The following is a 13,628-nucleotide window of genomic DNA, read 5'->3' as shown; positions in this document are numbered from 1 at the left end:
GGACAATGTTTCCTATAGAACTACTGAAAAGATTCTTCATTGGCACAACTTTGGGGGTGAGGAGGGGTCCTCTAGAGAGTCATTTATGAATATGTTTTTAAAATAATATTCAATATTAAAAGATGATTTATAAAAATCTTAGCTGGGGATATGGGGCCAGAAACAGTCAACTGTGTGTAATCTAAAGGAGCCTCAAATGGGGGCAGCATGTATGAAAGAAAAAGGTTGAAAAAAGTGCTTTAGAGGATGGTTCTAGGGCTTAAAACCTCCTTCAGACACTGCACTTTTTGGTCAAAAAACATATTTTGAGAACTGTAGCTTATGTCTTGGGTCACAAAATAGTAGGCAAAACTCATGTACTTTTACCATATACAGTTTGGTTCCTCCAATGGTCTTTTTTTGACATGACCTAAATTAAGAAATAAATTATGAATTTAGCTTTTATTCAAAATTAAATAAGCAAAGGCAAAATTTTTAAGAAACTTTTACAAATGACTTACATAAAAGAAAGCTAATAAGGACAGTCACAAGTTTGCAACAAATAATTACAAAAGTATCTAGGGCAGCATGAATATAAACCATGCCACAGCATGGTGATCTAATTGTTCTCTGAATAAGGCATAACTAACATTTGCACCAAGACCAGAATTTTAAAAACAAACTTTAAAAGCTTAGTTCTATAGTAAGCTTCTTCTCTTCCCCCAAATCCTCAATGGGTTCCTACTACCTAATTTTCTTTAAAACAAATACATCATGTCAAACTATAAATTACATAGATGGGCAGTTAATGTGAAAAGCCCCCTAAAATATACAAACCAACTGGTACTGAATTGAGTTCTGCATTTACTTTTATGTACAATTAAATGTAAACCATATTTTCACAGTTTTAAGTGTTTTATGAATAGATACACAGTACCATATCAGGTTTGCAGTTGTTCCTGAAAACTGGCTCTAGGTTCTGCATCCCATGCCTGTTGGGCACAGTGATGCAAGTATTTACATAAATAAGAAACTGTGTCATAGTCAATGGTCAAGACGGTTGAGCAAGAGCAGTATTTCTAACAAAGAGTGATACTTAATACCATAGCTTACATACTTGTGCAAATATAAGCATTAGGACAGATAAATCTGAGGCAAATTCAATTTGCAAAACCTTGTATCGCTACTGTTGTAAACTTGGGCAGTAAATGACCCTCAGCAAGTTTTGCTCTCTATGGCTTTTTTTTTTCTTTTAAAATTTTAAAGCCAGAGAAAATGCACACATACTACCCAAACACACACACACATACATACACACTCACACACCATATACACAGAATTCTCATTTCATTTTAGAATATGGTACATAGTGCAACTTCACAATGTAGAGGTTTACACACATTCAGTGTGTGTTTTTCTGTGCAAGTTCTTAGTGGTCTAAATCCTAGTTGAAGGTACTCATTTGAAGAACCACGTGATTCAGGAGGTTGAAGAAAAAAAAAAGTTTCTTTACATTTCTCAAACCAGCACTAGATGTGCAAAGGCAGCGAACAATCTGGTTGTCAACACAGCCAGATTAGGGTAACTCTTTAAAGGAAGATCCAAGCAGTTGGTTACTTAGATTGGTCTCTAGAAAAATAGGTCAGTATATGCTGTATCTTTGTCAACCGTTCTTTCAGAGACTTCATTGACAAAACCGACAGCTGATATCGGGGATCTACGGGAAGAACTGCAAGAAGCCACCAACACCATGCAGGTCCATTAGGGGTTGCCTAAAAATGATCAACATTTTATAGTATTAAAAAAAAACCCAAACATCTACATAACAACAGTAAAAAACCACCAAAAGCTACTATTTATTGAGCATATGACTGTGCATCCGGTCCTATCTCAAAATTCTCTTAACAGTCACGTAAAGGCTACTGTGCCCACGTAAGACGAGGAAACTGAAGCTCAGAAATGTAATGCGAATCGTCCAGTATCTCTCAGCTCACCTTTGGGAGAGCCAAGATTCAAGCCAGACCTGCCTCTAGAGCCAACCCTCTTTCCTCTGTCCCACAATGCCTTCAAACTGCTTTCCTTAATCTCAGTGCTATTGGCACATGGGTCTGATAATTCCTTGTTGCGGTGTGCTGTTCTGTGCATTGCAGCCTGTTTAACAGCATTCCTAACCTCTACCCAAGAGATGCCTGTAGCACCTCCCCAGCTGTGACAGCCAAAAATGTCTCCAGCTATTGCCAAATGTCCCAGGGGGCAAAACTGCCCCTAGTTAAGAACTATTGACTTAATATACAGAGTTAATCATTACAAAAAGTTAATTGACATTTAAAAGTTTCTTTAAAAAAACTGTAGACTCCTAAAGGAAAAAAAAATCAGAAGAAAGTGTCAGCTTCCAGTTTTGTTTGAAAAAATAAGCACATCTCCAGCAAAGAAGTTGCTTGACGTTGTGTTGTGAGGGCTGACTACCGGCAAACAAAATAACCAGGAATTTAAACGAAGGTGTTTGTAAGTCAATTTTACATTAATTGCTTTTTATTGAACCTGAAACATGATGTTTCTGAAAGACAAAAGGAGCTATGACATCAGTGTTGATTTCAATAAGCTCCTTCTAGAACCCAAATAGATTTCTACATTTGTGCAATGTCTGTCCTCAACTTAGCATCACTACCACACTTCTGCATTTCAGAGAAGTCAGAAACTAAATTTCTCATAAGCCCTTCCCCATATAGTTGCAGACTTTGCCAATGAGAGGCACTCCTGTGAGATGTGGACCTTTGAAGAGAAGCAGCCATTATTCTCTAGAGACGGCTGCAAATAGAAACGTGGGCAGATGTGAGATTCGCAGAAGCTTTACAGGGAACTCTTGAAAACCACCTGCTTCGCTGCTATAGACTGAGATACTGTATGGACTTACCTGTGATTCCTAAGACTCTCAGCAGCTTGACTGCAAGTTCCTAAGAACCATTTTGCTTTGCTGTTTCCGGCTGAAATGTGTGGTGGCAGATTCCCTGACCTTCACTCCTCCAGTTCTTCCAACTCTAAGTCCTACATTAAACCCTTCATTCCTGGAATACATAGAGTGGCTGCTTTTGTGTTCCTGACCAGATCCTGACTTATAAAATATTATTATCAGAAAGCCATAATAGTGGACTGGATAACAAAAGGCAAGGACTAACCTGGAACTTGAAGGAGATGGGAAAGTAATGTTAAATTTTTGTATAAGCTGGTGTGTTAACACATAATTTACTTATTCAAGCTTCTGCTTTTCAAAGTCTACTTCTATCAGGTTCAATTAGATTCAGGCATGTGGCATGTGGCAACTGATAATACACTAGACACAGAATAAGAACTCAATTTCAAGATGCTACTGTTGAAATTTCAGGTTTAGGTGAAGGATTCAACTGGGAATATGACTTGAACCAACATTTGAGAATTGGAAAGAGAAGCAATTTGCATTACACTGGGACTTATTATCTCTCCATCTTTATTCACCTATTTATGACTATTCTTTCATGAAATCTATTAGCTTCTGACCACAAACATTTTATTCAACTCAATTCAAAATGCTTATGACTAAAAGTTAGTGATTTGTTGAGTTGCTAATCAGTTTTGCCAGGACAGGGACTCTTCTTTTATGCCTTTCAGTGCTTACTGAACAGATCTGCTTACACAGAAAGTCCTGACACTTATTAGATTAAGCTTAAGTGTAAACCCTATCTCCCTGAGCAAGCCATAAGAATAATAGTTTCATATGAAGTGAAGTTCTAAACGTCAAGAGACAAAAAATGAATTTAATGGAGGGGTAAAAAGGGGATAAAAGGAAAGGTGAGAAAAGATTTTTCTTTAAAGTGGAGAAAATTCATACACAATCTCTCAATGACTATCAAAGAATAACAGCAACAGCTAGCTGGCTTGAAGGCATAGCTGTCTCATAATGAGTCACAATTTTCTAGATGGGCCCATGTCCCATGTCCCATTTTTAATTCCTTCTCCTTTGTCCCAGAAAATCCTCAGTTAAGAATTTTCTCCTCTCTGGTACTCATTCTTGTAGGAATCCCAGCTGACACCTACTTCTATCCCTAACCTATAAGAAGCGTAGTAGATACTACTGCCCGAGAGATTATGAGGGTTCAAAGGAAATGCTGTGCAAAAAAGGAAATTAAACATTCTACTAATTTGGGTTTACAAAATACATGACTGACACATTTTGAAGCAATATTAAAACTATTATACCTGAAGGTTTTCTTCTCTCTCAGGCATTGATCCAAAGTGCTGAAGAATTTGGCTTCGAAATTTGTCTCTCAAATTCTGGAACCAGCTGCAAGCTTGAGAATACACTAAATCATGAAGCTTTCTGAGATCCTTGATCTCATCCTCCTTCTCAACCTAGAAATAAAATAGTCAGTAAGACTTCTGTGTCTAATCTCCCTACCTATATCGCCAACCCTACAGAAATTAAAAAAGGATCAGAAAAACAGGGGAATGCCTACTTCAGCGCTTGATTATCAGTATTATTCTTATGCTATGTATGCATATACTTCTGCCTTACACAGTGCCTATGGGGCCAGACTACAAAGGAAGACAGTAACGTCTGATCTCCACCTCACCTTCTTGAGCCAGCAGCACAATCCTACAGAACCCTATTAAAAGCCCCCAATTGGGAGGGGTAAGAAAGCGTGTAAATCCTGGGACAAACGTCCACACAAATTTGGAATTTCTTTTGTCTTAAAAGATCAATGGCTTTTGAAGTCCATTGAACTAAAAGGCCAGGTTGCTACAATAAAAAGAAAGGGGAGGGATGCGGATGATGTGGCAGAAGGCAGGTAACAGGATGGAGGCCAAGCCTAATTACATGTATTACCAGGGAACTGGGTTAAAAAATTAAATGCTTTGCAGTATATCAAAAGATAGAAAAGAAATTATATATTGTTGAACTTCTCCAGCTGTACAGGGCCACAGCTGTAAAGGCTGAAGCTACCTCCGTATCTCTCTGAACGCCTTCAGACTACCAGATCATCAACCTGCAAATGCAAACTCAAGTGCATCGACCTTCCTTACATCAGCCTATGATTTAAGAGTATTCTCTTAGAATGCAAGTGGGCAGATCCAAAATTAACTCCTCCAACTTCTATTGATTTCTTAAACAAACATTTATATCCCACTTACTATGTGCCAGATAGTGTTCTGTTTCATATACATTAATTCATCTGAATAAATACTAGGCTTGACTCAGCCTTTCAAACTTTACAATGACTAAATAGAAAAACAACAAAGAACTATGAAAACATCTTGAAATATAAAAGGTAAGATTATAACACACAAAAGAACATATTTTTTATTTTTGAAAGATTTGAGAAGAAAAGTAAAATTAAAATTTAAAAAGCATATACTTTGCACTCTCACAAAATTCAAGGAAGCAAACCATGGGCTCTAGAAAATAAGGAACGATTAAAAAAAATAAGAGGCAGAGATGAAACAGGAGCTGGTTAAGAAGCAGGCAGAAATTTAAGAAGCTATTAATGAACCTTACTGCAATAATATGACAGAATTTAAAATTTCATTAGAAGTACAGAAAACAGAATTACTACATTAAGGGGGAAAGGGCTTTGATATAAAAAAATTGAGAGGATTTTCCAGAATGGACAGGAAAATTATTATATAGATAAGGAAACAATGGTGAGGAAAAATTACTAGACGTTCCTAAGATCACAAAGGCAGGGAGAACTCAGTTCTCTGAACGACTCCGTAATGCTTTCCAATATGCTCTTCTATTGTCATGTTTCTATTTATAGACACAGTCATATATATTTTGTTACATACCCAAGGGATTTTGTAATCAAACCCAATATATGAAGATGTGAATTTACATAAAACTAAATTCAGGTTATTAGTTTTACAAAGAATATCGCCTTTAGCAAATGATTCCATTAATTAAGATTGCCTAAGGCACAAACTATATCAATCAACTCAAAATTTCAACTCACATAATACTTTTGGTCCATTGCACAAAGCACAGTACCCATACCACATCTTTATGATAACATAGGACAGGCAATATAGCAGACCAAGCAACTTTATCAGCAGAGAGGCCATATGGCATAATGATAAAACATAGAATTAGGTAACTGGCTTTAAATCATATCTCCATTATACACAACCTGTAGGCTAATTATGTAACACTTCTGAATCTTATTTTCCTCATACGTTAACTATTTCTTGGAGTCATGAGGATTTGATAAGTTAATGTTTGTGAAAATGCTGAATGCCAGAATGCATTCGATAAATGTTAACTGACACAAAGGGGCAATATAGATCAATGAACAAGTGATAGTGTAAGATCTCAATTTTTATAATGCTTTTCCAAAAGAAATTATCTTTAATTTGAAGTCATCAAAATAAGTTATTTTTTTGGTATCTAAACTAATTGCAGATGGTAAGTTAGGTACTGGAAACATCAAAAGGGCCACATTAGCTCCAACCAAGAAATATCACAATAACCCTGTCCAAGTAACATATCACAAGTATACTGACCGTGCTTTATCTGTGAGACCCTAGAGTTTGAACACAGCATCCAACTGTGTCTAGCAGATCATTAAGATTATTTCAGGCACAGGAACAACTCTTAAGTGTTTTTTCTTTTCACCTGTAGGTCAAATTCCAATCTACTGATTACATTAGGTTTGACTACTAATAAATTCAATAAAAGAGGACAGGGATTAGCAAACCTTTCAAAATTTAAATGGGTTACAAGTTTAATTCAATCACCTGCTTTTGTTAAGTACCTACCACACGTTATACACACATGTGCTTGAATACCTATGCACACACACATTTTAGTCACTGTGCTGGTTGTTAAGCCCGTAAAAAGAAGGGAATCTAGGCTTCATCTCCCAAGATCTCTTGGAATGCACAATGATTTAAGAGCAAGATAAGAGAAAGGTAACTTGGAGCTGATTCTCCTGAGTGGCAGTGATAAGGGTTTCTGATAGGAAGAACCAGTTCATGTACCTAGAAAAAGATATGCCTTTACTAATCTCTAGGACAAAATATACTAAAGCATCCTGAAAAAGAATACTTTTTAATACCTTAACATCTTCCAGATATTCAATATCTGCAGTGCAATATCCATCCTTCATTCCTCTTGTTAAAACTCTAAACCGCTTTCCTCCAACTGTATCAACTACAGACCTTCCATCAGGTAAGAAATGTACATTTCTAATTTGTAACATACAACCATAATCTGCAAAACTAAAGCAAAAACTCTGATTAGTATTAAGGTTGAAGCAAAAGCATGCAGGTTCTCAATTATATATTCAACGAAAGTTCTAATATAAATAAAAATATTTCAGTACACAGAAACATACCTATTTTGTGTGTCACTGACACACATCCCAAACTGTTTAGTTCCTGTCTGTATACTTCTTCGAATCATCAATCTGTATCTTGGCTCAAATACATGAAGAGGGCAAGGCACAGTGGGATAGGCCATAGTGCAAACAAATATTGGAACATTCTTGGTCAAGCTGAAGAAAAGTTGTGTTATTATGTATCAGAACATACATACAATAAAAATGAGTGAAGTTTATAATAGTACTGAATTAATGTAAAACAAAAATAACTAATTTCTAAAATAAGGTAATTATTATTCTTGACAAGAACAAGAATTAGCACCTCTTTTTTTAAACTAATACTGATGCAATAATAATACTAAAAATCAGCTTGTGATCCTCTTATTTTTAAGGGTGAATTTGAATGTTGAGATATCAGGTTTTCATACAGTTAAGTATCTATGAATCAAAAAGTAATCAATTATAATTAATATTTTAGTATGAAAAACCTATTTAAAAATTATTTAAAATATTTGTACAAATCTTACATTTTATAAAAATATTTGTAAAGCATGACAGAGTTAATACCCTTTATCTATAAAGCATTCTTAGCTACTCTTGGATAACTATAATGTAAAAATAAGTTCCCACAATAGACCAAAAAGCAAATTATTTAAAATTCTTATACCAAAAAAAAAAATTCTTAGGCATTAAAAATTTTTCAAACCCACTATCAAAACATGGTCAATTCAATGATGTAACACTTTTTCAGATAATTAAAATAATATATTTTCATTACCAGATTGACAAAGGTGAAAAATAAGGAAAGAAGGATAAAGATAATGCCCAGTTTGGGCAAGAATATGGGGGAAAAGGGAGGGGGCAGTTTACACAGTGCAACCATGCTAACGAAGAATTTGGCTATATGCATCAAAAACTTTTAAAAATGTATCTATACTTTAAACCAACGATTCACTTTTAGACATAATTCTATAAGTACTATAAAAATGTTCATTGTAGAGTTGTGCAGAGTAGCCAAAAGTCAGAAGCAAAAATATTACAAGAATATTATGTAAAATCACATAATAAAATATTTATCCTGTGGAAAGACAAATTAATATCAAGTTGTGTAAAAGAAAGATGAGAAATCTTCTTTTATTCAAGGTCACTGGCCAACAGAAGACATTTGATGGGCACATACTGAAAAAGAAAAGTCTACAAATACAATTAATTTTCTCTTAGAAAGTGAGAAATAAAAAATGTTTAATTTATATTTTGAAAGATAATGGGAACACAAAGTTGCTAAATAAAACAGCATATAAAATTACAATTTTTTCTTTAGTGTCTAGTGAAAAGAAAGTTAAAGGAAAAAAGAGTTAAGAAATTAAAATCCTAGAAAGAAATTGAGACCCAAGTCACTGGTTTGAAAGAGGGAAAGACAAGAAAGGGAGAAGAAAAGTACAAGAGAGAAAGACGTACAGAGCAAACAAAACCAGGTTCAACGTTTCCAGCCCTGGTTAGCAATTACGTCCTCTTAATAATGGTGAGTACCATTAAATCCCAAAGCTACCTCATACTGATTCAGGTTTTTCCCCTTCCTGAGCCTTAACTCACTCCTGCTACCAGTCAATAATCCGTTAATTGAATTAATTGACCCCCCAACCACACCTTCTGATTCTGGGTTTCGATCTCGGTCTTAAGGTCTTGCCTCCCTCCAATTCTCTGCTTGGCTGAAATCCCCCGAACTCCCCCACCAGTCCTGGTCGTTTTTCTGCAACCTCCCTGCTCTTCCGTTCACCTGGCTACCAGGATCCGCCAGGGTCGCTCACCTGGCTGTGACCAGCTGCACTTCGGTTTCCAACTCCACTGCCTGATGTCACCACAGGAAATTTCTCCCCCACTAATATTGCTTCAGTGTAAAGAGCTGGGGCAACACTTCCCTATAGAACATCTGGATGTTATCAAATGAACTTTGGAAAAATTCTCTGTTGAGGACAGGGGAAGTTGACGAATACTTGTTAAAAATGTGCCTTTGACAGAATGAATTGAATAAAGACAAGATCCAGCTTGCTGTGAGAAGGTCTCTCCTCACTATTTTGAAGGGCAGTAGTTCATAATTTAATTTTCATGAGAAGAAACTTACTGTGAGAGTTCAGCAGTTTCTTCATCATATATTTTTTTCCTCTCAGACAGCTCATCAGGCAGATACTTCACTATTAATTCTTCCAACAGCTGTGTGACACAGTACCTCCTATCTGCTAGATACTAAAAGACAATATTATTTTACATTCCAGTTGTTTTTTTCCCTTACAGTATAAAACAGGTAAAACAATTTAAGTAAGATATTAAAGCCTTTATTACACATTTATACAGTCAATTCTGAATTATTTTTATAAGTGGATGATGTTAAACAGGTAAAACTATCTGAGGCTTTGCTCAAGAGCATTAAAGATACATGGCTGCAACTTGAACCAAGCACAGCATTTAAGACCCAGATCTTGCTAAGACCACAAATCCTGTATTAGCAGCAATCAGTCCTGCTCCCGCCACCTCCACCACCAGTGGTGAATTTCCATAGGTAACTAGTATCTGAAACTATCACTTAACTGAGAAATAAAAATAAGATAAGGAATAAAGAAAAATAATACATTTGCCTTATTTAAGAAAAGTAAAACTATTCCCTTTCTTTGTTCCCAATTTCAGTGGAAATTCTTTCAGATTTTCTTTCCACTACCACTGTCCCTGTCACTCCAGAGGCTTAATAAAAGGTTTTTTTCCTACATAATCCATCCCTCACTCAAAACAACATGGTACACCTACATAACTCCCTGAATATTCTGAAAAATTGCTACCCTCAGGCGGTTTTGTGTCATTCTCTATTCCAATTGCTAAAAACCATCTCTTATCTCTGCTTAGGAAAAGCCTATTTATTTCTCAAGGTCTGGCTCACGTTTTACCATTTTTGTAAAACTTTCTTTGCTCTTCCATCCCCCTGAAGTCCCACAGCACTTACTGCCTTTACTATAGAAGGCATTTGCCATAACCTGTACTGTATTATATGTACACATGGATACATATCTCTGTAATTTAAAAACTTGTTTAGGGCCAGAGACCAGGCTACAGTGTGTGCACAGAACTCAGGACAAAAAATGACCAATAAGTATTTATTTAATAAAAGCAGTGCTGGAAAAGCTCTTGGAAGACAATCAAAGCACAAGATAAAAAGAACTCATCCTTTAACCTGTAGAGCCAGCAAAAAAAGGGGGGTGGGGTGGTCGGTGGGTTCTCAATATCCAATGAAGACTAAGTTAAGAAATGTGAGAAGTAGGGAAATTTGTTATAATAGTGGTTTCCAACTTTAGCATAAATTAGAGTTTGCTAAAATATAGATTGCTGGGCCCCACCCCAGTGTTTCTGATTAGTGGGTTTGAAGTGAGGTCTGAGAATTTACATTTCTAACAGGTTCCCTGATGATACAGCTGTTCCTGACCAGGGAAACACATTTTGAGAACCTCTGCATTACAGATTCAGAAGGGGTACCCTTTAGCAGATAAATCTCTGCACAGATAATTTAAGAATTTATTGTAAAATAAATCAAATTATAGACATTTAAAAAAGCAACCCTGTTTCTTTTAAATTAATGAAGGTGTTTTAAAATTTAATGCCCCTATGTTAAATCTGGAAAAACAGGGCCTCTCTTACACCTACTGATAGGAATCCAAATTTGGGCAACATTTCTGGGGGGACTAGGCAATTTGACAACTGATTTTAAGAGCTTTATAAATACATGGCCTTATCTAGTAATTCACCTCCCAGGAATTTATCCTAAAGAAATAAAGATGCATACATACATTAATTTAAAATGATGTTCACTAAACATGGTATATATAAAGAGAGAACAAAACAACTTAGATAACAAACCTTAGAGAAATGTTAAATCATTGGAATATTATGCAGCTGTAAAAATCATGTCTCTAAAATATATTTAAATGAAAATGACCGAAATAAAAGTAGGAAAAGCATAAAACAGTAAAAAGAGACTATCATTTTATTTTTCTAATCATGTATTTTATTTTACAAATTATATTACAGAGTTTCTTCAAAGTTGGGACACAAAGTTGGATAAACTTATGTTAGTTATATTTTTAAGTAACATCCTTAAAATGTTTTTCTTCAAATTCCAGACATTTTATAAGGAGAAATATCTCTAAATTTAAAGCAATGGATCTAATTATTAATCTGGGAAAAAAGGATAATAAATATGCTAGATAGTCCCTAAAAAGTCTGGAAACACAGGAAAAAATGGTATATTTAGGATACTTTACCTGAAAATACTGAACATATTAGTTGAAAATATAACTAACAAACTCTTTAGAATAAGTTTATCTTATTTTTCCTGACTTTGTGAACATTATGGATATGGTTTTGTGTCTTATATCTGAGTTTGATATATAAGACCCAAATCACATGTAACAATATACATATTATAATAACTGTACAAAGTTGTGTTTTCTATATAGGAAATAGTCAACATATATTCAATAAAAATGGTTTTATTTTTTAGTTCATATTTAGAAGACAATTTTTTCTTCAGCAATCCTGTCATCACCAGAGATAGACTCACCCTAGTCAATGCTACCACTGCAGCTATATGATCTTGACATTCAAGCATGATCGATCGAGTCTATCCACCATCAGTAAGAAGACAGCTACCTGAAATCTCTCTGTTATTCTATTACAGGTTATTAGTGCTGATTATTAACCATACTTAGAAGGAGTGTGGGAAGCTATGCCTGCCTCTCTTCTCTCCAGTCTGTCACTTTCTAGAGCTGCACTGTCCAGTGTGGTAACCACTAGCCATGTGAAGCTGCTCAAATCTAAATTAAAATTAAATAAAATTAAAAATACATTCCTTAGTTGCACCAGCCACATTTCAAGTGCTTAACAGCCACATGTGGATAGTGGTTACCCTTGTGGACATCCCAGATATAGAGCATTTCCACTGATGCAGAAAGTTCTATTGGATTGCAATGTTCTAGAAGTTAAGGAGGATAGAACAGGTCTCTAGTTTGGTCTATTACCATAGGAAGGGCAGGTTGGTTGGGTTTTCCCAATACTGTCATCATTAACGTTGAAAATATCCCTGACCAAGTACTTGACCATACTCCATTTTTTTAAAATTAAGTATAAGGGGCTTGGTTTCCAGGATCTCTCTTCTCCCTCACTCATCCCCCCTTCTACTTCAACTTTCTCTAGCACTAGCATATGGATTATAAAATATTATCCTTTTTCATCACTTTACATATACAGTGCAATTCATTCTGAACAGGATGATCACTGCTTCCATGGCCGAAAATAAATCAAACCAAGTTGCTAAATTTAAGACCAATAAACAGATACATATACAAATATTTACCTCTTTTAAGCTTTCTTTGCAAAGGGGACAATATGGTGTATGATCTAAACACCGCTCAAGACAATTCTTACAGAATGAATGTCCACAAGGGGTTGTTACTGGCTCAAAAAACAACCTGAAATCAACCAAAATACATGTTAACTTTTACATAAGGAAAGCTTGAACAAACTAATAATGAACCATAACTCTAATCTCTTTTTAGAGGAGGAAGGAGGAGTACCAGTAGGCAGGAGAAGAAAGGAGCAGCAATAAATGCAATTATACTCCCCTGAACCTTTAAAAAATTCTCCATCAGTCCAGAGGCATTCTGGAGGCTATTCTTAAGCATTCTATAGATATCCATTTTTTTTAGTTTTTAGTGTATTGGAATAGCTAGAAGGAAATATCTGAAACTGGTGAACTGCAACCCAGTAGCCTTGATTCTTGAAGATGATCGTATAACTTTATAGCTTAGACTCTGTGACCATGTGACTGTGAGAACCTTGTGGCTCATGCTCCCTTTATCCAGTGTATGGACAGATGAATAGAAAAATGGGGACAAAAAGTTAATGAAAAATAGGGTGGTATGGGGGGGGTGGGTTGTTTTGGGGTGTTCTTTTTTTACTTTTGTTTTTATTCTTATTTTTAGTTTTTTATTTTTTTGAGTAATGAAAATGTTCAAAAACTGATTTTGGTGATGAATGTACAACTATATTATGGTACTGTGAACAACTGATTATACACTGTGGATGACTGTAGGGTATGTGAATACATCTCAATAAAACTGAATTGAAAAATAAAAAAGTCCTCCATCAACAGGGATGCCCTGCCAAGGACCTGGAGCTGTGCTAATATGACAGCCCCCAGCCACATGAGGCATCTGAGCACCTGAGATGTGACTGGTCCAAAGGGAGATGTGCAGTAAG

The 13,628-nt window shown here is 35.5% G+C and overlaps 1 protein-coding gene across 1 annotated transcript in view; it reads right to left on the bottom strand.

Annotated features, from left to right (window-relative positions):
- Positions 1-422: 422 nt before the first annotated feature.
- LONRF1 (LON peptidase N-terminal domain and ring finger 1) overlaps positions 423-13,628 on the bottom strand; it is a 30,338-nt gene continuing 17,132 nt past the window's right edge. The window contains exons 7-12 of the mRNA XM_037831274.1: positions 12,724-12,838; positions 9,451-9,572; positions 7,344-7,502; positions 7,065-7,227; positions 4,213-4,365; positions 423-1,751 (exon numbers count right to left, since the gene is read on the bottom strand). Of these exons, the coding sequence (XP_037687202.1) occupies positions 1,593-1,751; positions 4,213-4,365; positions 7,065-7,227; positions 7,344-7,502; positions 9,451-9,572; positions 12,724-12,838 (871 nt within the window). The 3' untranslated portion in view covers positions 423-1,592. The remainder of the gene's footprint in view (positions 1,752-4,212; positions 4,366-7,064; positions 7,228-7,343; positions 7,503-9,450; positions 9,573-12,723; positions 12,839-13,628) is intronic.

Source organism: Choloepus didactylus, chromosome 3 (genome assembly GCF_015220235.1).
Source record: "Choloepus didactylus isolate mChoDid1 chromosome 3, mChoDid1.pri, whole genome shotgun sequence".
In the NCBI taxonomy this organism is placed as follows: Eukaryota; Metazoa; Chordata; class Mammalia; order Pilosa; family Megalonychidae; genus Choloepus; species Choloepus didactylus.
Note: the sequence above shows the minus strand (reverse complement) of the source record. Positions and strands in the feature narration are given on the sequence as shown.